Source organism: Lissotriton vulgaris, chromosome 1_2 (genome assembly GCF_964263255.1).
Source record: "Lissotriton vulgaris chromosome 1_2, aLisVul1.2, whole genome shotgun sequence".
NCBI lineage: Eukaryota > Metazoa > Chordata > Amphibia > Caudata > Salamandridae > Lissotriton > Lissotriton vulgaris.
In genome coordinates this window covers 268,171,552-268,196,310 of record NC_141686.1, presented here as the reverse complement: position 1 = coordinate 268,196,310, position 24,759 = coordinate 268,171,552, and the positions used below count along the sequence as shown (strand labels likewise).

Genomic DNA, 24,759 nt, shown 5'->3' with positions numbered 1-24,759 from the left:
AGGCGGGGCGGGGGGCTACGGAGGAGGACAACAACAACAAAATGGAGGCGGAAGGGTCAGCACGGCAAGAGCGCTTTGGGGAAAACGCGAATTCAGCAAGAAAGTAACGCTGGCAATTTAATAATGCAAATAAACAAAGCGGCAGTCAAAAGCACAGAGCAGGCAATAGATATCAGGCAGTTTCCGGTACAATGCGCTGCACAACGATACCAAAGCCAAGAAAGTAACGCTGGCAATATTAAAATGCAAATTAACAAAGCGGCAGTCGAAAGCACACAGCAGGCAATAGATGTCAAGCAGTTTCCGGTACAATGCGCTGCACAACGATACCAAAGCCACAGGGGAGCGACCACTCAGCTCAGAAGCGAAGAGCGAGTCAGTGGGTTGTACTCGAGGTCGACTTAGAGCGGAGGACGCCGAGACCGGCGTCAACGACTTCGGCGGAGCCGTGTATTGCCATGGCGGCGTCGGGGCCGGCATAAATGGAGCTGGGGCATAGGATTGTGGCACCCCTAAATTTTAGGCCAGTGGACCCATGGGACCCGAAGGTGCTCCAGAAGGGTACCAAGCCCTCGTAAAGACGCCATACATTGCGTTTAAAAACGCTGATAGGTCTTGGCCTGGGGCAGGAAAAGGTGGCTGAACACCCTCAGGCTGGACTCGAGGTGGGAACGAATCTGGCTCCTCCACAGGCACAGATTCCCCTTCCACCTGAACTTCTTCTTCCTCTCGGGCCGGGGACGGCGCCGGAGACGGATCGGAAGCTGGAGTCGGCAACTGCACCTGCAACTCCGAAGGCAAAGCCTCACCTTCCCTATTCGAAGCTTCCTGTGGTGGGATCACCTTCGATCAAACCTTCTTTGGCGACTTCGATCTCGAGTCCGACTCCTTTCCCGAGTGACGTCGGGACTCATGTCTCCTCTTCTTAAGCTTCCTTCTTGATTTTGAAGTATGTTCCGTTGAGGACTTCGAGGTCGACTCCTCTCGAGATCTTGATCTTGACTTCGACCTCGACCTCGCCCTTCTCGAACGAGATCGTGAATACTTCCTACCTTTGTCAGCCTTCAACTTCGGCACCAGGAGCTTGGTTTCTCTTTCCCGCAGGGCCTTCGGGTCTATCTTTCGACAAGATGAACACCCATCCACATCATGATCAGAGCTTAAGCACCATAAGCAGTCCTCCTGCGGGTCCGTGATGGACATCATCTTCCCGCATTCCTTGCAGGGCTTGAAGCCAGTCTTCTTCGTCGACATCGTCACGAAACAAAGAAGCAGAAATACGAAGGAAATAGCAACAAAATCACTAGAAAGCTACTGTGTATCCCGAAACCGTTAGCGTCGACGACGCGTAAAAAAGGGAACTGATGTCATCACGCCGGCGTGGGCCTATTATGGGTGTCGGTGACGTCAGCGGAGTCTCGTGCGATGCCGTGTCTCTATGACGTCCAAGTCCACGTCGGCGCCAAGCTACGAAAAGAATTTCCGAATGTTGCTGACGCAAGGGGATATTCACAAGGTGAGGAATCCACTGGCAGATGTATCTTATCAGAAAGAAAACTTTTTTAAATATATATATATTAATAAAAGCAGTAGCTGTAATTCCCCACATCATAGGAGTCACTGAGACCCGAAATTGGGTATACCAAGGTTACATGCAAGTACTCTGATTGTTTTTCTAAATAGGAAAACTTTTCTTGTATATAACATTCAGAGAGAGCACTACAAGGACAGCTTTAGGGTCTCACAAAGTAGATTAGGAACACTATTGTTACAGTCCTGATGAATTGCTATTGATCCCAGGTGTGGACACTCTGGCAAGAAACATGTCGAACTCCAAAAGCACCCAAGGAACATTATTTAGGTAGAATATTCATAATGTAGAACTGAGATTACAAGAAAGTAAGAGACTGCTCTTCCCATTGAGTCGTACACAAAGGGTATTTTTGTCCCAGGTAGAAACGTGGTGAATGACAGTACCAGGTAACCACTGACTGCACAAAATACAATACTATTTTAATTTGTAAAGAAAAAATTGTATTTTTGGCTTATTTCTCATTTTAATTAAGGAAACTGAGTCCTTTTTGTTTCTTCATCATCCTGTCTTAAGACAAAACTTATCTCAAACAAAATGTCATTAAAAAAAAAAATCTCAAGCAATGTTCCTGCTTTTCTCTTGACCACTGCCTCTCCTCTCCAACAGGTTGTTATGGTGTGCCGCCTGAACAGGCTACAGCGGACTGGCTGTGTTCCAGATGTGCTGAGAATGCACTGACAGAGGTGAGCCCAAAAAAGCTTGAGATACTGGTGAAGAACGGATGTGAGATGTTAGTGGGCAGTGTGCAAGCGAATGTCACATGCAGATTGTGGTTAAAGAAACATGTAGGCTATATTTTACACGTTCGCCTTCAAGAATGTTACCCTAACCCTTCCCCCTTGATGTACTGCTCCGGTTTGCTCAAATGCAAACCTGAATGTAGTGTACAGAGCTAGACGAATAAGCCATTGGTTCGAGGCATATGAGCTGCAGATCTTACACTGTGCATTAGATCGCCACCTGGTGTTGGGAAGTCTTTGTAGTCATGAGATAGGTGACTCCTCCCTTGGACGATAGTGCGCATGGGCATCAACTCCATCCTTAGATTGTTTTTTCCGCCACTGGGTTCGGATGAAACTTCTCCGGTTACGAAATCTACTTTTCAAGTACTTCGACGTGAAATTTTTCTACAAACAACTTTCAATATCGATAAACATTGACTCGACTGGATCAGCTAGATTCCGGTCGTCGACGCGGGCCTTTGGGCCTACCCATGCCGTGAGGCCTACACCTCATGGAAAGGACACCATTCAAAAGATGCTTCGAGTGTGGAGCAAAATTTCCACACAGTGACCATCACGAGGTCTGTAACCTGTGCTTGTCGCCAGAACCCGACGAATCCAGCTGCACAGCCTGTGCATCCTTTCGATCTAAAAAGACCATTCGAGATCGGAGGGCCCGTCGACGCGACATGCAGAGATCAGCTCCGGAACCGGTGCATATCTTCGACGAAGGTCCATACGTCCCAGAAGAAGATTCCGATGATCTCCAGATCGTATCCAAGGCAGATGACTCAGATGACTCCATACCTTCAGGTCAATACGCGAGTACCACTGCCCCTACCCCAACCCAGACACCAAAATCAAAGGCAAAGGGCAACACTCCGCATGCCGGGCCCAGTCGAGACCGAAAAAACACTTCAAAAGCCCCGCCATCGAGCCCGGCTCCGAAGAAAATAATGAAGCCTTCCAGTAGCTCCATACCGAGCAAACCGCATGTGCCAATAACACCTTCTCCCTCGGCACCGAAACAATAAGAAGTCCCGGTTCCGAAACACACTCCGAAACCGTTGACTCCGAGAGACAAAATGGCTCCAAAAAGAACGAAGCCTGTTTCCAATGCCTCCAAAACAGATTCCACTCCGAAGCCAATACCCTCGATGCCGAAACAAATAAAAAGCCTGATTCCGATGCTTTCAAGTCCACGAAACAGGCTTCGGCTCCAAAGACAATATCTTCAGAGCCGAAATCTACGCCAAAGGACTCCACATGAGCTCCTAAGGCTAAAGACAAGCAACAAACCGGTTCAGAACCGAAAAAATCGGCACCAAAGGCTGTGCCTCAAGAAGAGGAGCTTTTACAACCAGATCCTTTACAGAAAAGTATCTACATTGATCCAGAAACAGGACATGTTTCCACTACACCACACAGGAAGAGGAAGTCAGATACAGCACCTACACCTCCAGTGCCTGTCAAGAAGAAGGACTCTGACACATCTCCTATGCACCCTTCTTCTCCTGTATCTTCTTCTCCTCCTCTTCCTTTAAACATTTCACCTCAAAATTCTCCTCCTCATTCTCCACCACATACAGCTACTCAGGATGTTGATGATGATGAGTATAGCATGGGGGAAGGGAGAGACCCAGATGACCCTTTTCCCTACCCAACAGGTTCACCAGACTGGGAGTATCCATACCCACAGGACGTACCAGATATTCCTGACCCACATACATATCCATCTAAACCTTCTCCTCTAGAAGACAATATAGGGTTTGGACACTTAATTAATAGGGCTGCCATCTATCACAATGTCACCATGCATTCAGATGAGGCAGAAGAAGATTTTTTATTAGACACTTTTGAACACTCCCAAAAATCTGTACAAATACTGCCATTGATTAAAGGAGTCATTAAGCATGCACCAGAAGTCTTTAAAGATCCTGTACAAGCTAGAATAATCATAAACCCAAGGATAGAGAAAATGTACAGAGCAGCTCCTGGGGACCATGCCTATATTAAAGGACAGCTACCCTTAGACTCCCTAGTAGTTTCAAACGCTAGGAAAAGAGCTAATTCTCAAACATCAGGGGAAGCACCACCTCCTGATAAAGAATCAAAGACCATAGACGATTCAGGGAAAAGAATAGCTGCCCAAGCTAGCAATACATGGTGGATAGCTAACACACAAGCCCTCCTCGGAAGGTACGACAGGGCTCACTATGAGCAGTTAGAGAAGCTCTTACAACACCTGCCTGACCAATATAAGGCACAAGCAAATTACCTCATACAAGAGGGTAAGCTTATATCAAATGCCTCCATTAAATGCGCACTTGATGTAGCAGACACTGCATCCATAGCAACAAACACCAGTGTCCTCCTAAGCCGTGGCTACGCATTTCAGGATTTAAGCAAACTACTATCTTAAATCAACCTTTCAATCAACAACAATTGTTTGGTCCAGAAGTAGACACAGCACTTGAAAAAATGAAGAAAGACACTAGCACAGCAAAGTCTATGGGAGCTCTGCAGTCCACCCAATCACGAGGCTCCTTTCGTCGCTCCTTCTACAGAGGAAGCTCCAAACAAGCTGGAGCAGACAATTCAGCTTCCTTTAAAGCCAATACACAAACATCCTCCACCAGAGGATACTTTAGAGGAGGCTACAGAGGCAACAACAAAAGGGAAGAGGTTGAGGAAATAACAATAATCGAACCTCTCCCAACACAAAACAGTGACTTCCTTCTGTTCCCCCAACAGCATTCTACTCCTGTAGGGGGCAGACTAACAGAGTTCCTCCCTGTCTGGAATTCCATCACAACAGACAGGTGGGTAAGACAAATTATCCATTATGGTTACTGCCTAGAGCATACAGCTACCCCTCCACATATTCCACCCAGACAGCGTCCAATGTCCACAGAACATCTAACGCTGCTCCAACAAGAGGTTCTCTCATTACTGCAAAAAGATGCAATAGAGCTAGTTCCGTTGCAACATCAAGGAACAGTGGTTTACTCACTCTATTTCCTAATACCTAAAAAGGACGGAACACTAAGACCAATTCTAGACCTAAGGCCTCTCAATCAGTATATACACTCAGGTCATTTTCACATGATCACTTTACAACAAGTGCGCCCATTGTTGCAACAAGGAGATTTCCTACCCACACTAGACTTCAAAGACGCCTACTTCCACATTTCCATACATTGTAATTGCATTTATAAGGCGCACAGCTACCCACAATGGGGTCTCCCGGCGCCACAGCTGGTACAACAGCAACTGGTCAGGACCTACTGTCGAGGGAAGAGCCAGGTTTTCAAATCTCTGCGAAACTTAACAAAAGATCGTTCGAATTTCAATGGGGCAGGAAGAGAGTTCCAGAGTCTCGGGGCAAGGTAAGGGAAAGAACGTCCGCCCATTCTAGTGAGTCTAAATCGAGGGATCAGATAGTTCCCTTGGGAAGAAGACCTAAGAGGGCGGGAAGGAACATATTGGTGGACGAGAGACTGGGGGTAAGTGGGTGCCAACCCCTGCTTGATCTTAAACATACATCCTTCTCGCAGGAAGTATCTCAGATTTGTAATATAAGGACAACATTATCAGTTCAAAGTCCTTCCATTCGGGGTCACAACTGCACCACGAGTGTTTACAAAGTGCCTAGCAGTAGTAGCAGCACATCTTAGTAGACAACATATCCATGTCTTCCCATACTTAGACGATTGGCTCATAAAAGCCAAGTCATCCAATCAGTGTGTCCAACACACATCTCAAACAATTCAAACACTGCACAACTTGAAGTTTACAATCAACTACACCAAGTCACATCTCCAGCCCTCTCATGTACATCAATACCTAGGGGCTACAATAAACACCGATACAGCTCTAGCTTATCCCAGTCCAGCCAGGATACAAAGCATTCAAACCTTAGTCACAAAGTTTCAAGACCAACACTCTCCCAGCCGGAGTGTTCATGCAACTAATAGGCATGGTGGCATCTTGCATTTTTATTGTACCATATGCAAGACTGCAAATGCGCCCACTGCAGGAATGTCTAGCACATCACTGGAATCAGGCTCAAGGACAACTTACAGACCTGGTGTTGGTAGACAGCCGTACATATCGCTCTCTGCAATGGTGGAACACCAAAAACTTGTCCAGAGGGCGACCATACCTCGAACCTGTGCCGCAGGTAGTACTGACAACAGACGCATCCCTCACAGGATGGGGAGCCCATCTGCTCCACCATACAACTCAGGGAAAATGGGCCGCTTCACATCAATCACCTAGAGCTGCTAGCAATATTCCTAGCACTAAAATCATTCCAAGTACATGTACAGAACAAAGCTCTCTTGATCCGGACGGACAACATGACAGCCATGTACTATATTCAAAAACAAGGAGGCACACATTCGCTGCAACTGTCCCAGCTCACACAGAACATTTGGAGATGGGCCATTCCACAGAACATATATTTATTGGCAGAGCACCTTCCAGGAGTTCACAATCGGATAGCAGATCTGTTAAGTCGACAGACACAACAGATTCATGAATGGGAACTACATCTGCAAGTTCTTCTACCATTCTTTCACAAGTGGGGTCATCCAGACATAGATCTGTTTGCCACACACGAAAACGCAAAATGCCCAACCTTAGCCGCCAGGTTTCCACACCCACTGTCCAAGGGCAATGCGATATGGATGAACTGGTCAGGCAGATTTGCGTACGCTTTTCCGCCAATCCCGCTAATACCACTAGTAGTACGCAAGCTGAGACAACAATCTCTCAAATTAATCCTGGTAGCTCCCACATGGGAACTTCAACCATGGTTCACCACACTGCTAGAACTCTCTCTAGTTCCACATCAAAAACTGTGTCTGACACCATCCATGCTAATGCAGAACCATGGAGACATAAGACATCCAGATCTAAGTCAACTGAATCTGGCTATCTGGCTCCTGAAGTTTTAGGGTTTGGTTACCTTAACCTGCCACCAGACTGAATGAATATCATTAAGGTGCCAGAAGACCTACTACTAGAGCCTGCTATGCTGCAAAATGGAAGAGAATTGACATTTACTGCACTAATAATCAAATTGATCCTCTAGAAGCTTCCATACAGAATATCATCTGTTACCTTTTCCATTTACAAAGATGTAATCTAGCATATTCATCTATACGTTTACATCTTGCTGCCATTTCAGCATATCTACAAAATAGACAACATATGTTATTTAGAGTTCCTGCAATCAAAGCTTTCATGGAAGGACTAAAACGAATCATTCCTCCTAGGTTACCACCCTCTCCAGTGTGGAACCTAAACATTGTTCTTACCAGGCTCATGCCCCCCCCCCCCTTTGAACCTTAACATAAGTGTGAACTGCAATTCCTTACATGGAAAACAGCTTTCCTAATTGCTATTTCCTCTCTTAGGAGAGTTAGTGAGATGCAAGCTTTCACTATACACGAACCATTTTTACATTTACACCGTAACAAGGTGGTTCTAAGAACTAATCCCAAATTCCTTCCTAAAGTAATTACTCCCTTTCATCTAAATCAATCAGTAGAGTTGCCAGTGTTTTTTCAAAACCCAGTCTCTGTAGCAGAAAGAACTCTACACACACCAGATGTAAAAAGAGCTCTTCTCTATTACATTGATAGGACCGAATCCTTTCGTAAAACAAAACAACTGTTTGTAGCTTTCTCTCCACCACATAAAGGCAACCCCATCTCTAATGCTGGAATTGCAAGGTGGATTGTAAAATGTATACAAATATATTATAACAAAGCAAAACGTACATTAACAGTTCCTCCTAGAGCGCACTCCACACGCAAACTAGGAGCCTCTATGGCTTTCTTAGGGAACATTCCCCAGATGACATCTGCAAGGCAGCAACATGGTCTACAACACATACCTTCACTAAACACTACTGTGTTGATGTGCAAGCAAAGCAGCAAGCTGCAGTAGGCCAAGCTGTCCTCAAAACTCTCTTTCAAACTGCAACAGATACAAGTGACCACCGCTAGGGGAGACACTGCTGTACAATCGATGCACAGTGTAAGATCTGCAGCTCATATGCCTCGAACGGAAAATGCTGCTTACCAGTATGCATCTGTTCTTGGCATGTAGAGCTGCAGATTCTTACACGCCCTCCCGCCTCCCCGGGGCCGGTATCTGTTCCAGTTCTATCTTAATCAGATACACACACATGGACATCCCTTATTTCTATTTCTACTAACTCCATCATTTCCCATAATGGCGAAAAACAATCTAAGGATGGAGTCGATGCCCATGCGCACTATCGTCCAAGGGAGGAGTCACCTATCTTGTGACTACAAAGACTTCTCTACACCAGGTGGCGATCTAATGCACAGTGTAAGAATCTGCAGCTCTACATGCCAAAAACAGGTGCATACTGGTAAGTAGCAATTTCCTTATCAGCTGTTGCTCAGGCCTTCTCTCTATTGGTAAGAATGTTTTGTGCACTAATTTAGTTTTGTTTGGAAATGCACCCCAGCACTGCCCCTGCACATTTTGTGGCTTAGTCTGTGCTTTCCTCCTGTAAGCCCAACAGTCATTGCAGTTTGCAGTTACACGTCGGTTGTATGCGCTCTGTGGTATAGCACCTCATCCTTTCTCTTGATAATCATGTATAGGGTTAGGGATGCTATTATTAGAGGAGAGTGTGCTCTACTGTATTAAGTTTTAAGTTGTTGATATTAAGGTTCTTAACTCTGCCCACATCCAGTCTTGGTCTTGGCTACAGACTCCTTCCTCTAAGCCATCATTTTCCAAGGCAGGTTTGTTATTTAAACTCAGTCCCTGTGATACATTATGCACATTTAGCATCCATCTTTATTAACTCAATTGGTTTTAGTAAAAACCCGTTAAGTTGCATACATGTTTGGAAAGAATAGCCTTTTGGGAGTATTGTTATGGCAGAGCCAGTAACTCTCTGGCCAGTTCACTGGTGGGAGATTGACTTTTACCGATGGCCACGGCTGTTCTGAAGTTTCAGCGTATAACTGGGGTAGCATCTAGGAACCCCTACAGCCATGCTTGCAAGGTAGCAGTGCCTAATCAGCATTATTATCAAAGCTTTACTTTTCTCTCCTTCCAGGACTGCTGCTTGTGTCCGCTCAGAGGTGGAGCGCTGCAGAGAGCCAATGGAGACCGGTAAGTGTGACTTCCCTTCCACCCAGATAGAGGCTTACTTGAAATCATTTGTGTTGTTGATCTTCTCTGAGGTGTGAAGGCCTCTGAAGGGTTGAGGCTAGGGGGACTCCCCTTTGCCTGAAGTTTGAGTCTTTTCCAGGGAGGTGAGTGTGATAATGTGGCACTGTTTGAGGCCTTTCAGGCTCACAAAGCTTACAGTGGTGCTCCTGCCTCGACGACCAGGAATGGTTTAATCATGTAAGTGTTAGAAAGATACCAATGACAGAGAACTGTTATTACAGGCAAGTAACGTTTTTCTTTCTTTCTTACTGTGTTCCTTTGCCACAATACTGGTGTACTCCACTTAGGCACTTCACTCTCATGCAAAGGAGCGACCGCAAGATAAGGGCTCCCAGATGGTCTGCTGAAGGATGTAGGCTTTATAATCACAAATCACCCTTCTATTCCTGTGGCTCCATAGGGAATTTGAGCGATCTCATTCATAGAGGTGGTGAGGTAACAGAAAAGTCGTCCTCTTAACTACCTTTGGGGAATAAGTCCAGATGAAAGAAGAAGGTAAACTTCTGGATTCCTACGGACTCGTCAGGCTCTAACTATTGTGAGTGTTTTGACACTTTATATAGCTCTGCACTCAGGATGCAGACCGGTTTGAAACTATCCATGTGTTTGAAATGGTTCAGTTCCTACTACCCCTCACAAGTGATTCACATGCAGGGTTTCCACAGAAGCCACAGTATTCCAAGCAAGTGCTGAGTCCTAAAATCAACCACCCAAAAACGGAACTAGGTCTCACTCCAAAATTCTGTTAATGGTGGCTGCTGGTCACTGCTGCGCCCATTCTGAGTCGCTAGTCAAGCCAATTGTTCATAGGGCCTGGTCATGCGCACTGAACTGAGGGTCAACTGGAGGTTCGAATTGAGCCTCCTGAGCCTCTAAAAGACTTTTTAGGACAGTCATTTCTGGGGTGTCCAAATGCTAGTAAACAGGTTGTTCCAGTTTTCCAGGGGTGGGGGAGGGGGTGGCAACCACACGTCCTAGGCGTCACTAGTTCCAACTGGAAACTGGACTAAAGGAGCAATGTCAAGCCGCCTCTATCAATGTTTGTATATGTAAGAGCTGGAAAGATAATTTCAATATGTCCAGAATCCCTTTGACCACCTCCAGTCTACGAACTCCGGACCAGGGGTATGAAGGTACTAGACATCCTGCCCCTCTAGATTAGGGAGTACTGGGATAGGTCTCCTAAGACTAGTTAGCAGCTCAGAGATGGTGCAAGTTAACCCACTCAATACCACTTGAGCATATCTGCAGAACCAAGACTTAGATGATGTTAATCTCTGGACTCAAGCCTTTATTTTCTTTTCCTGTCTTACTGGGCTTTGAAGATCTTGTGGCTTCTGGGTGGAATTTGTCAGTTGCAGAGTGCTCAAACTGAATGACCAGTCAGCTTGACCATTGCAGGTCCCCCCAAAATCAAGGAGGCGTGTACCCTGACAGGTGCACACCAGCTCAAGGTAACCTTTCTGTCTCTCCTCGGATCACAGCAGGAAAGTTTCATGCAGGAATATAGACTTGGGCCAGTTTTGAGCAGGAACCTATTAGATGTTCAGCTCCTGGCAACATTTTTGGTGCCTTGTAAGTAAGGGCTTTGTTCAAAATATTGACTGCCATGGCCACCGTCTGGTGGCCATGGCAGGAAGACTGAGTTAACTTTATGTATGTCTATGATACAGCTCACAGTAACTAGTTAACTCACAGCAGCACATGACAATGGGGATTGGATAAGTTGAGGCTGGGGAAAACTGTTGAAAGAAATGTCCTCTTCATAGGCGTTTGAAGCGGTCCTGCCCTGCTCTGATGTACCCATGTGCATTTTCTTGACAGCCCTGTTTTCCCCCAGTGAACTTGTCAATCCGGCAAACTTCCTACAGGTTCTAGCTATAATGTAAAATAAAATCCTCATGGATCTACCCCTTTTGAGGCCATGGATACTGCACTATCTACCCATTCTATGTGGAGACTGACTGAGTGTTTTCTTGTCAAGAATATAAGCTTTTTTACCTGTACTCCTGTACATTGAAGGAAGGAAGAGGCATAGTGAGTGAGTGAAAACATGTGTGAGTGCGAGTAGGTGAATGTGTGTGGCAGGAGGGAAAGAAGGGGAGAGCACATGAGTGCTATAGTCAGTTGGGCTCCGTGTGTGTGTGTGCGCACATTTGGCCCCCACATGATGGTTGTCTCTTTCGCACTTGGCTGCTATTGTGTATCTCAGACACTGCAGTCTGCATGTATGCTATCCTGTCTTCCCCCTGACAAGTAGGTATCTTACCCCTAGTCTTAGGACTCCATATGCTTCAGTCCAATGGCAGGCAAGCTTCTCCAACTGCAACAACTCCCACTTTTCCCCTCTTTCCTGTATTGTGCCCATTTCTTTTGACACTGTGAGTCATCTAGACAAGAACATACATCCCACCTGAGCGAGCCAAAACTAGTTCTCGCAGTAGCCACCTGAGTTGGAAGCCAGGCATTTTGAATAGTGACTAGATGCTTCTCTAGGTTTGGAACACATGCACACTGTTTGTCTGGGTGAAGGAAAGAAGTGCTGAATGAGTCAGCCAGCACTTTTCAGCTGTATTGACTCAACACCAAGGCTGCCTGTATTTTTATTTTATTTTGAAAGTTTTATATAGCGCGAACAAGATCTTTGCAGATATCAGAGCGCTTTACAGAGCAGGAGATACAATCAGGAGAGTGAATAACAGGCCATTAGGTATAGCGTAATTGTAGGTAATAGGCACAGTAAAACAGATACATGACCAATGCAAGTAGTACAAGTAAGTGTGAGCATAGACAGTCAGGTAAGTCAACAATACAAATAATACAGATAATCGCAGGGATCGAACAGATAATACAGATCGGTGCAGAGACTTTAAAAATCCATGTTAATAGTTCAAGTGTATTTAGCCATGAGGATAGCTTTTACTTCTTTTTTAAAGAGTGTGATGGAGGAGATAAGCCTGGTTTCAGGAGGGAGTGAGTTCCAGATCCTGGGTGCCATTCCTGAGAAGGAGCGTTTATAAGTTTTTCCTTCCGGAATCTTCGAGGTTTTAGCAGAAGATTGTTTGTGCCTCTAGTGTTTCTAGAGCCGCCAGAGATTGTCAGCTTCTGGGTGAGGTATCCGGGTGAGCTCAGGTGTACAGCCTTGTGTGTCATGCAGGCAATTTTCAGATGAATTCTGGCTTCAAAAGGCAGCCAGTTCAGGGATTTCAAGTCAGGGGAGATGTGCGAGTGTTTTTTTTGACCCAGTGATGAGTCTCGCTGCAGCGTTTAGAGGAGCTCTTTGGGGTGCAGTAGTAGTTAGAGGGAGACCGCAGAGGGCGAAGTTGCCGTATTCTATTCGAGGGATGACTAGTGCTTGTACTGCAGTTTGGAAGTCTTTGGCTGGGAGGAAGGGTTTAAGTTTCCTCAGGGTATTGATTTGGTAGTTCGCTTCCTTGCTGATATGTTGCTGCATGTTGAGATTGGTGTCGAGTGTTATGCCTAAAGATTTTGCTGAGTCCACGATAGTGGGTTGGACATTGAGTGCAGTTAGGTGTTTAAGCCAAAGTTGAGTGGTAGAGATTTTCGCGGGAGGTGAGATCAGAAGGAACTCAGTTTTCAGAGCATTGAGTTTGAGATGGTTATCGGCAAGCCAGGCTTGGGTGCTTCTGATCGTTGAGTTCAGCAGTAAAATGTCTTTGGGGGATTGTAATTTGAGATATAGTTGGGTGTCATCGGCGTACATGTGAAAGAGTACATTGGATGCTTGTAGCAAGGTGGTGAGCGGTTCCATAACTAGGTTGAACAACATTGGGGATAGGGAGGATCCTTGGGGGACACCTAACAATACAGGTATTGGCGCGGACATCAGGTTGTTGCTCTTGAATTTCTGCGACCTGTTGTGTAGGAAGGAAGTGAACCACATGAGAACAGTCCCAGATAGACCCATTCTTGTGTTTAAAAGTTCGAGTAAATTCTCATGTTTGACGGGGTCGAATGCTGATGAGACATCAAGAAGGATGAGGAGGCAGGTATCATTTTGATCTAGGAGTTGTAGGGCGTCGTCAATTATGTGAGTCATAGCAGTTTCTGTACTGTGTCCTGCTCGGAAGCCCGATTGATGCGAGTTGAGGAGATCAAGCTGATCAATGTGTTTAGTCAATTGTAGTTGTGCGCATTTTTCCAGGAGTTTGGCGAGAGTGGGAATATTGGTAATGGGACGGTAATTGTTTAAATCAGTTGGGTCGGCTGTAGGTTTCTTTAGTAAAGGTGTGACTTGTCCAACTTTGAGGGAGTCAGGGATGGTTATATCAGTCCAGAAAAGATAACTACGAGAGCTGTTCTCCCTCCATGCTGGAGGGAGAACAGCTCTCGTAGTTAGACCGACACGTTGAACATGCCATTCAATGTGTCGTTCTGAGCCTGGTAACATGTGTATGTGCCTTTTCCTTTTGTTTTAAAAAGAAAGAACCCGAGAGATGTGGTTTTATATCCACAACCTTGAATGAGGCTGGCTACTCTCTCCTGACCTGAGCCTTTCGAGATTGTTGCAGTGGCAACAGCATGATTCGAGTACAGGGACACTGACCCTCGGTGAAAGGTTGTGGCACTACCTTGTTTATTCTTTTGGCGAGGAGAAATACCTGCCTGCCAGCTAAAGGTGCTGGAGTGCATCTGGCATGAGAACTTACCTGATCCATGGAAAGATAGAGATTCACCTGACTGGAAGGACCAGCGTGGGGACTTTTCGATGGGCTGAGACTGCGCAAGAACCACGAGCCTGCCCTGCCAGGGGATTCACGATTACATCTCGTTCGAGGAGCTGCTCCATCACCTATTAATGGAGAGTGGTGAGCCTGTAATGTCAGTTACTCTTCCATGGCAACAGGTTGTGGGATGTTCGTAATTGACTTCTTCATTGTCTAATGGCACCCGACAGTCAATGGCAAAAAGAGCCTTTCCTATCTGCTGGAGAAAACCCTTCTGAAACCATTGAAATCCTCTCTTGCTGCTATGTTCTGGAACTTTGACCTGTTGAAACTGTGGTCAAAACCCCTTCAAAATGGTCAATATTCATGGCTACAACTGATCCATAGCAGCTCAGACACCCTAAAACTGTGAACAAGACTGGCAACGCTTGGCAATCAGGCCAACTAGCTAGCCATGGACTCCAGCCTAGAGCCCACTTAGGCAATCACATTCTGAGCTCTGGGTAGCTAGACTGTGTACTTCATCATGTGTTGCAATCACCATGTCTCATTATTAGTCCAACATCCTTTTTGTTTGTTGAATAAAGTACTTATAAACAATCATTACTCAGGTGAAGTGTGGTGACCAATGCCTGTTTCATTAGGGACAGACATTACCTTTAGATTTCTATTTGTTTTAACAGTTTTGTTCACCAGTGCACCAGTTATTGGTATCCCTACTCCATGAATGCCTGAGCTGATCCTATTGTCCGCTACAGATAGATCTGTTCTAAAAGTCTTTTTACCCGTGCTTTTCCAGATGGGTCCACGTAATGTGTGCAGTGGCTGTTCTGGAAGCCAAGTTTGTTGATATTGCCGAACGACGCCCCATTGACATTAGCAAGGTCCCGTTTCAGCGATTCAGACTGGTAAGTTCTTGTGGTCAAACTTTGTCATGCTTGCTTCTGTCCGTCCAATGAAGGAATTCTAGATGGTACATTCCTTAAGGAGTTTTTTGTCTCATTTCTAACTGTAACACAAGGACTTATGCCTGTTGAGGTTCAGTCAGGTAATTGTCTTGGCAAGTTCTGTCATTGGGACTAAAGTCTTTTTTTTATTGGTTCAACTACTTTCACAGCCCTTCCTTGCATCTTTGTGTGTGTGTTTTTTTTCTGGTCTGGCTTCTATTTTTCTTTAAGTGAAATCTTATGAATTGCATGGAGTTGTTCCACATTGTATAGTGCTGTTATTTAGCAGAGCCTAACTCTGCTGACCGAGCACCCATAGTGAACCCACAACCTTAATGAGGCTGACTACTCTTTCCAGACCTTCCAGACCTCAGCCTTTCGAGATTGTTGCAGTGGCAACAGCATGATTCGAGTACAGGACACTGACCCTCTAGGAGGTAAAAGTCAGTCGTTTTCATGATCTCTCCTTTCCCCTCTTTCTCCTGTAGAAATGTGTGTTCTGCAGGAAGCGCAAGAAGAGGATCAGCGGATGCTGTGTGCAGTGCTCCCATGGACGGTGCCCTACCTCATTTCATGTTACATGTGCACAGGCTGCTGGCCTCATGATGCAGCCAGATGACTGGCCCTTCGTGGTGTTCATCACCTGCTTCAGGCATAAAAGTCCAACACAGTTGGAGGTGAGTTATCAGAGCAGTGACAGAAAAGATGATTTAAAAATATTGCAATACTTGGTTTTCTATAGAAGCTCACACACAGTGCAACATCTACTTGTATTTAGCTTGGGAGAGTTTTGTTGTAAGGGAGTGTATCTTTGTTGCTAGAGTTTGGCATTACATTTGATGAGTTGAGAGCATAGAAGGTTTTCTGATGGGCACTTCTAACCACAGATCCCTGGCACGAGACTGTATCTGGAAAACTTCTGAAATACCTCCTGAATGCCAGCAAGTTCCAACATCAGTCTTCGTCCCACCTGCATGCTGACTTCAGTTGCCCTTTTTTGAAGGCTTTGGCGTGATTTTTAGCTTCTCTCCTACTGATTTCAGTGGTTACCAAAGCCTTTTTGAACTTTTACATTTCTTGGCAGTGTGCAGGGATATCTCATCCCCTCCCATACCAATCCCCCAGAAATATGTAAATGTTAATACCGGAAGCAAACATTGCTTACAGAATTGTATAATGTCTGGTTGTGTGGCCTCAGCTCCAAAAACGACTCCAGGTCCTGTAACAGGTGCTCCCTGATGCACCCCAAAAATGTTACAGTCAACAGGAAGCCAAACTTTACTTTGTCAAGCACAAAAAACACGGTTGATCCTAATCCAAGTCAAAAGGTTGGTCCATGTTCAGATTTCCCTCATCAGGTAAGGTGCAATCTGATAGAGACATGTAGGAAGCTGGGTTTCTGTTGCAGTAACCCCCCCACTTTTTGCCAGGCTTCTGATGCACTTTGACTTGATGTGCCCTGGGTCCCTGCCAATCAGGTTTCCAGGACCTGGGTTCTTTCCCAAAACTGCACCTTTGTACCCCCAATTGGCACTTCTCTGGCCACATGTAAGTACCTTGTAAAAGGTACCATGGGTCCCAAGGGCACTGTGACCAGGGAAGACCTCTAAGGGCTGCAGCACATATAGAGGCCCTGTACCTTTACACACACACACACTGCCATTGCAGGCTGCGTGTTTTTGTGCGGAACAAAGTAAATAGTCGACATGGCACACATCCCTGAGTGTCATGCCTACAACCTACTGCCCTGGCATAGATCAGTCACCCCACTAGCTGGGTGCACTATACCAGTGGTGTGGGTACATGTGCATGAGCCCTGCACTCCTACAGTGTCTAAGTCAATTCTTAGACATTGTAAATGCAGTGCTGCCCTTCAGAGTATATGGTGCTGGGAGTTTGTCATCACTAACTCCATAGTACCATACTGGCTGCACTGAAAACTGAAAAGTTTGGTTTCAAATTTCTCAGCACATTAAACCCACACTGATGCCAGTGTGGGATTTATTATACAATGCACTCAAAGAGGCTCTTGGAGATGCCACCTGAAAAACGACCAGCCTTTCATGGGTTACCTGACTGGTACACACCAGCCTGCCACCACAAGACATGCTTCTGGACCCCTGAAGTGAGAGCCTTCACTCCCCAAGCACAGAAACAAAGCCTTTCCCGGGAGTAAGTGGTCACACCTCCCGCAGGCCAGGAAGAGCCATCTGGGGCAGGAGAGCTTCAAAGGCCTTGCAGCCTTTGTAATACGACCCCCAACCTCTCCTGCTATCAGAAGTAGGCCCTCTTCCTGTCTCCCCTCCTATTCGGTGGGAAGACAGGCAGGAATAATTAGCCAACCCAGAAGGTGGTCCACTTTTTCACACCTCCCATAGGTTAACATTGAAGAGCTTAAAATTGCACTGTGCCCACTTTTTCAAGTGAAAAGTATTTCTTAGGAAAAACATTCTTATCTTTTTACATATTTCTTGGTCTTAAGCTAAATCTTGAAAGAAGGTTATTAATATAAAATTAGTGTGGATCTGTGGAACAGATTAATTTTAATCTGCTTGGCCCAGGGTCACCATTCTTGCCACAGGTCCTTATCAAGTAAGGAGGAATCAACAGTGAAGTGAAGTACAAACTCATGTTCGAGGCATAGGAGCTGCAGATAGTACTCTATGCATTAGATCACCACCTGGTGTTGGGCTCGGATGATTGCAGGTTGTTGTCTTCTTGGAGGAAGTCTTTGCTAGTCCCGATAGGTGATTCCTCCCTTGGACAATACTGCGCATGGGCATCGGCTCCATCCTCAGATTGTTTTTTTCCGCCACTGGGTTCGGATGAAAGTTTCTCCGCTCCGCCCAGAAACAGTTTGTTTGAGGCATATGAGCTGCAGATCCTACACTTAGCAATAGATCGCCACCTGGTGTTGGGCTCGGATGATTGCAGGTTGTTGTCTTCTTGGAAGAAGTCTTTGTAGTCACGAGATAGGTGACTCCTCCCTTGGACAATACTGCGCATCATCGACTACATCCTCAGATTGTTTTTTTCCGCCACTAAGTTCGGATGAAAGTTTTCCGCTCCGGCTAGAAAAGACTTTTCTGCATTTTCGAAGCGAGAAACTTTAAACAAACTTTTTTCGACATCGAATAGACTTTTCGACATCACCAGCTACATTCCGGTGCGTCGACGCGGGCCGTTGGGCCTATCGGCGCCGTGCGGCCTACGCCTCATGGACAGAACTCCATTCAAGAGATGCCCAGTATGTCGAGCAAAATTCCCTCATAGAGACCATCACGAGGTTTGCAACCTCTCTCTCTCTCGCCAGAACACGACAAGTCGACCTGCACAGCCTGTGCCTCCTTCCGATCGAAGAAGACCATCCGGGATCGGAGGGCCCGTCGACACGAGATGAGGAGATCAGCACCAGCACCGGAGGCCATCTTTGAGGAGGAGATCGTCAAAGAAGTCTCAGAGGACGAAAATCCAATCGAAGATATCTCAAAGGACGAGGCTCCACTCGGCGCAGAGGAAGACTCATCTGATCTCCAGATCATATGTGGGGCAGAGGGTTCGGACGATTTGATTCCATCTCGACAACCCGTGAGTACATCTGCCCGTGCACGACAGACATTACCCAAACAAAAGGCAACGCTCAGCACTCCGCCCATGGGGCCCAGACGAGACCGAAATTTGCCCTCTAACGTCCCGCCTTCGGGTCCGGCTCAGAGGAAAGAAAATACGCCTTTTGGTGCCTTGGCACCGAAGAAACACCATGTGCCAATTACACCTCCTCCATTGGCACCGAAACATCCTTCGACACCGAAGGACTCGTCGGCACCGAAAACAAAACATCCTTCGGTGCCCAAAGACAAGGACACTTCGGCACCCGTACCAAAAGACACATCAGTGCCAAAGGCAAAACCCGTACCGGACCCGAAAGCCTCGACTCTGAAACCTTCCGGTTCCAAAAACAAAGAGGGGAAGCCAGTTTCCGGCACCACAGGCCCAGCAAATCCTGTCTCCACGCCGAAACCTCCAATATCGGTACCAAAGACCCCAGATAAGACTAAACAACCTTCGGCACCGAAAACATTGCCACAGGACTCAATTACTCCTCCTAAGGCAAAGAACACTAGACAACCTCTATCGGCACCGAAAAAATCGACGCCGAAGAAGATTATAGAAGAGGAAGAACTGTTTAGACCAGATCCTAGACAAAAAAAGTCCATATTAATCCAAAAACTGGACATGTGGAAGCAATTCCTAATAAAAAAAGACCAGCAGACACACCACTTACACCTGTGGTTCCTGCCAAAAAGGACTGTGCAACTCCTCCAATGCACCCTTCCTCTCCTTCACCTTCTTCCTCTCCTATTACTCCATATATTGAACCTATAATTTCTCCTATTCAATCTCCTGCATCATCACACCACACTGACGAGGAGTATGATTTAGGTGGGGGGGATGATGTACCAGAGCCACATACATACCCTTTAGATGAGGATATCAACACAGAATATCCCAAGGATGACGATACATATAATTGTGCACCAAACAATGCACCAGACATCCCTGATCCTCCGTACTACCCAACAAAACCTTCTCCTACAGAGGATAGTATAGGGTTTAATCATTTATTAAACAGAGCTGCACTTTACCATGGGGTTCCTATGCACTCTGATGCCATTGAGGAGGACTTCTTGTTAAACACTTTTGAACAGTCACAAAGGTCTTCCCAAATATTACCAATGATCAAAGGAGTCATTAAACATGCTCCAGAGATTTTTAAAGATCCAGTACGGTGTAGGGTGCTAAATCCTAGAATAGAGAAAAAGTATAGGCCAGCACCAGCTGATCCAGTATACATTAAGGGACATCTGCCATTAGACTCCTTGGTAGTGTCAAATGCACGTAAAAGGGCCAATTCTCAAACTTCTGGGGACACACCCCCGCCTGACAAAGAATCCAAGATTATTGATGCGTCAGGGAAACGAATTGCTATCCAAGCAACAAACATATGGCGCATAGCAAATACACAAGCCTTACTCTCACGCTACAACAGGGCTCATTACGATCAACTAGAAAAGTTAATGGAACACCTACCAGATCAACAAAGATCTGGCAGCAGAGCTTTTACAGGAAGGCAAATTAATATCTAATGCCTCAATTAAATGCACACTAGATGTAGCTGACACAGCATCCAGAGCAGTTAACACTAGTGTTATTCTCAGGCGTCACGCATGGTTACGCATTTCACGTTTCAAACCAGAAGTACAAACTACCATCCTGAACCAGCCCTTCAATCAGAACCAATTGTTCGGGCCGAAAGTAGATAATACACTAGAAAAGATGAAGAAAGACACACACACCGCTAAGTCTATGGGGGCATTACAATCCACCCAAACTAGAGGTTCTTTTCGCCGCTCCTTTTCTAGAGGAGGCTCCAAGCAGACCGGCGCAGACACAACATCATCTTTTAAAACGCACACACAAACCTCCTCTAATAAAGGCTATTTTAGAGGAGGATACAGAGGCAATGACAACAAGGGAAGAGGTAGAGGTAATAACAACAACCGCTCCTCTTCCACTCCTAAACAGTGACTTCCCTCTGCCTCCCCTACAGCATTCCACTCCTGTGGGGGGCAGACTTTCACAGTTCCTACCTGTCTGGACCTCCATCACAACAGACGGGTGGGTAAGACAAATTATCCAACATGGCTACTGCCTAGAACTCACAGCAACCCACCCAAACATACCACCCAGGCAGCGACCAATGTCTGCAGAACACATAACTCTGCTTCAACAGGAAGTTCCGGCACTTCTACAAAAAGATGCTATTCAAGTAGTTCCGTTAGAGGAACAAGGAACAGGAGTTTACTCGCTGTACTTCCTAATTCCGAAAAAGGACGGGACATTAAGACCAATTCTCGATGTCAGGCTCCTCAACCACTACATACAATCAGATCATTTTCACATGATTACTTTACAACAGGTACTCCCATTACTGCAACAGGGAGACTTTCTGTCCACACTAGACCTAAAGGACGCCTATTTTCACATTCCAATACATCCTGCGCACAGGAAGTATTTAAGGTTTGTCATACAAGGACAACACTATCAGTTCAAAGTCCTTCCATTCGGGGTCACAACAGCACCACGAGTGTTTACAAAGTGCTTAGCAGTAGTGGCAGCACATCTCAGAAGACAACAAATACATGTCTTTCCCTACCTCGACGACTTGCTCATAAAAGCAAAATCGTTCAACCAGTGTGCACAACACACAAAACAAACAATTCAAACACTGCACAACTTAGGGTTTACGATAAACTACACCAAGTCGCACCTAGAGCTACTATAAACACATCTGCAGCTCTAGCGTATCCCATTCAAGTCAGGATTCAAAGTATTCAGAACTTATTCTCCCTTTTTCAATGCCAGCACTCTCTCCAAGCCAGAGTGTTCATGAAATTAATAGGCATGATGGCGTCTTGCATCTTTATAGTTCCTCACGCAAGACTGCAAATGTGCCCACTACAAGAATGTCTAGCACAACAGTGGAATCAGGCTCAAGGTCAGCTCACAGACCTGGTGTTGGTAGACAGCCGTACATATCGCTCTCTGCAATGGTGGAACACCAAAAACTTGACAAAGGGACGACCGTTCCTAGATCCTGTTCCACAGATAGTGCTTGTAGGAAGGTGGGTATCTGACTATGGTTGCCCCCAACTTTTTGCCTAGTGTTTTGCTTTTTTTCGACATAGTTGGCCTGGGATCCTGCTATCCAGGACCCCAGGCTTCCTGCTCTCTCTGTTAAAATGGACTCCATGTACCTTAGGTACATATCTAATTGGTATTGGGTCACTCCTGTAAGTCCTTGCACAGTGTACCATAGGTACCCAGGGCATAAGTGCACCCAAGGCCTACCAGGGGCTGCAGCATGTATTATGCCACCCCTGGCTGGCCATCCAAAATTGACACAACTGGCTGGTAACACAGCTGGGGCAAGGTGGTGTAATCACCCTTTGCTTTAGATATAGTATACCTATATCTAACGCTAAAATGGACACATATCCTCCTATAAGTCACTCCTATGGCAGGCCTTAACAATCCTGGAGGCAGAGCGCTTGGAATTATGTGAGATGGTGCTCTGGCATGAGCTGAGCCTGTCTGCAGCTTTCGGAACCAAGTCCTTTAGCTGTTTCCATGATAACGCTATACCATATACTCTTAAATGCATTATAATCCTCGCGGTTATTGCTAACTTTGGCATAGCATTATCAAAACATGTCGAATAAGGTGTCATACGAATTGGAATGCTTCCCCCTCGCCAATTCTGGCGACGGGGGTAGCATTCCACCCTTTTAGAGGGACACGACATGTATGTAACTGTGAACCCCGGTTAAAGTTAACTCGAGCCTTAGCATCACAAAATGGATGCTGCCACCACAGACACAAGTCTGACCTCCTGCTGCTGGGAGTCCTTCCAGCGAGGGCAGCCTGGACAAAGGGTTTCCTGACTAGGGAGGTGCTAGCACCACCCCAGACAGGATTTGGTGTATTAGGTAGGACAGGCCTGAAAGGCATGAGACATGGTCCCACCCATAGGAGGGACCTAGTCATAGTACAGCCCCCTTTAGGAGAATAAAGGTAGGAGCTGGTCCCATTTCAAATTTAGATTAATCCTGATTTGAAACTGCAAGAAGAAACTCTGGACTTCGACGTCCTGCTCCACAGAAGACTCTCTCCGACCTCAACTCACATCTGCAGCACAGCTGAGATCCATGGGTGCGACGAGACACGTGGGACTGGCCATCTTGGAGAAACTGCACTTTGCTTCCAGCACGACTTCAGAGGCATTCTCAACGAAGTGCTTTGGGGATTGAGAAGCCCCAGCCCCGAGCAGCTCCTGCACAGAAGATCAGCCCTCCAGCATCCACGAGATCTGCGTGGGGCCCTTTTGCTTGATTCGTGCTCAACGCGTTGTCTGGTCACTTGCCGGCTGGCTAGTGGCCTCCTAGACGACGATCCACGAAATCTACACCGCTGGTCTGGTTGCTCCAGACTGGCCCTTGCTTCCCTGCAAAGGAGAAGCACCCCGGACCCTCCTGGTCCGCACCAGAAGCCTTTTCCACTCACCACGTGGGTTGCCTTTGCCAAGGCCTGTTGATGCCGAATCCGGAACCAACACCGCCGACAGCGAGGGCCTGCGTGGGACAGCTCGTGCCTCCATCCTGGTCGTCAAAGACACCTCCTGGTCCACGTGGCTGCAGAGTCAAGCGTCCACTCCTCACCTGATCGCGACAACAGCATCTGCTTCCTTCCTGGTTCCACTCCAGTCACTGGCTAGTGACTGTGAACATTGTCCCCTCTGCTTTCAGGTATTCTTCTTCCTTGATCCACCCTTGGATCACACCGGACATCTTCCTCCTGGTCGCCTGCAGCATCTTTCTTCAAGGCTCCATAGACTTCAACACGGAAACCCGACACACTTTGACACCTATGCACCCGCAGCCCGTGGGTGAGGTAACAAGAGCATTTCAGTGCTCAAGAGTAGATTAACTCTCCTAGTGTCCAGATTTCCAGTCATTTTAGTCCTACCTAGTCAGAACTGTCTATTACTTACATTTTCGTAAATTGTACTGTCCATTGACTTTGTTACGCATCTCGCATGTGAGTTCACACTCTGCACACGTGTCCCGTGGGCCTCCTATTACTTACCTAAGGTTAGGGTAGTGTAGTCCCAGCGATCCTACAGCCTCTGGACAGCTCAATTCCTTCTATCGATTTCCTTATACCACTTGTTTAGTATATGGTTTGTTGCACCCCTAGGGCAACATTGTAACTTGTGCAACTTAAACGTATTTTTCTTAAGAGTCTTGTTATGTGCTTAGCCCTCTGAACTCATAAAGAGCTCAGAGGTGTTTGTTATTAATAAATATATTGTGTATTTTCATAACAACCTGTGTGGTGTCCTTTCACTTGGTATTCAAGGGGTTATATGTGGTAAAACAGCTGGCTTCACATGCCAAAAGAGTTTAGCCTAAGACTGCTTTGTCCATGCTACCATTAGGATAGCTGGTCTATAAGGTTGACTTACAACCAATCACCATAAGGGTTGTTTGGACTGATGCAAGGTGATCACTAGAACTAGTGAGCATCATATATCAGGCCAACTTCTCACAGTGCTCACGACAGATGCATCCCTCACAGGATGAGGAGCCCATCTCTTGCATTATACCACACAAGGTCAGTGGAACAATCAACAGAAACAGTTCCACATCAACCATTTAGAGTTGCTAGCAATTTTCCTAGCACTCAAAACTTTTCAAGTACAAATCCAAAACAAAGCTGTCCTAGTCCGGACGGACAATATGACAGCCATGTATTATATACAAAAACAGGGGGGGACACACTCTCTGCAACTGTCCCAACTTGCACAGAACATTTGGAGATGGGCCATCCCTCAAAACATACATCTGACAGTAGAACACCTTCCAGGAATTCACAACCAGATAGCAGATCTGTTGAGTCGCCAGTCACAACAGATTCACGAATGGGAGTTGCACCCACAAGTTCTTCAACCATTCTTCCAA

General features: G+C 46.2%; 1 protein-coding gene across 3 annotated transcripts in view; it reads left to right on the top strand.

Annotated features, from left to right (window-relative positions):
• KDM4A (lysine demethylase 4A) overlaps nt 1-24,759 on the top strand; it is a 500,020-nt gene that overhangs the window by 428,515 nt on the left and 46,746 nt on the right. For all 3 annotated transcript variants that reach the window (XM_086953195.1, XM_086953196.1, XM_086953197.1), the window contains 4 exons: nt 2,201-2,277; nt 9,428-9,483; nt 15,031-15,139; nt 15,667-15,855. In XM_086953195.1, the coding sequence (XP_086809321.1) occupies nt 2,201-2,277; nt 9,428-9,483; nt 15,031-15,139; nt 15,667-15,855 (431 nt within the window). The remainder of the gene's footprint in view (nt 1-2,200; nt 2,278-9,427; nt 9,484-15,030; nt 15,140-15,666; nt 15,856-24,759) is intronic.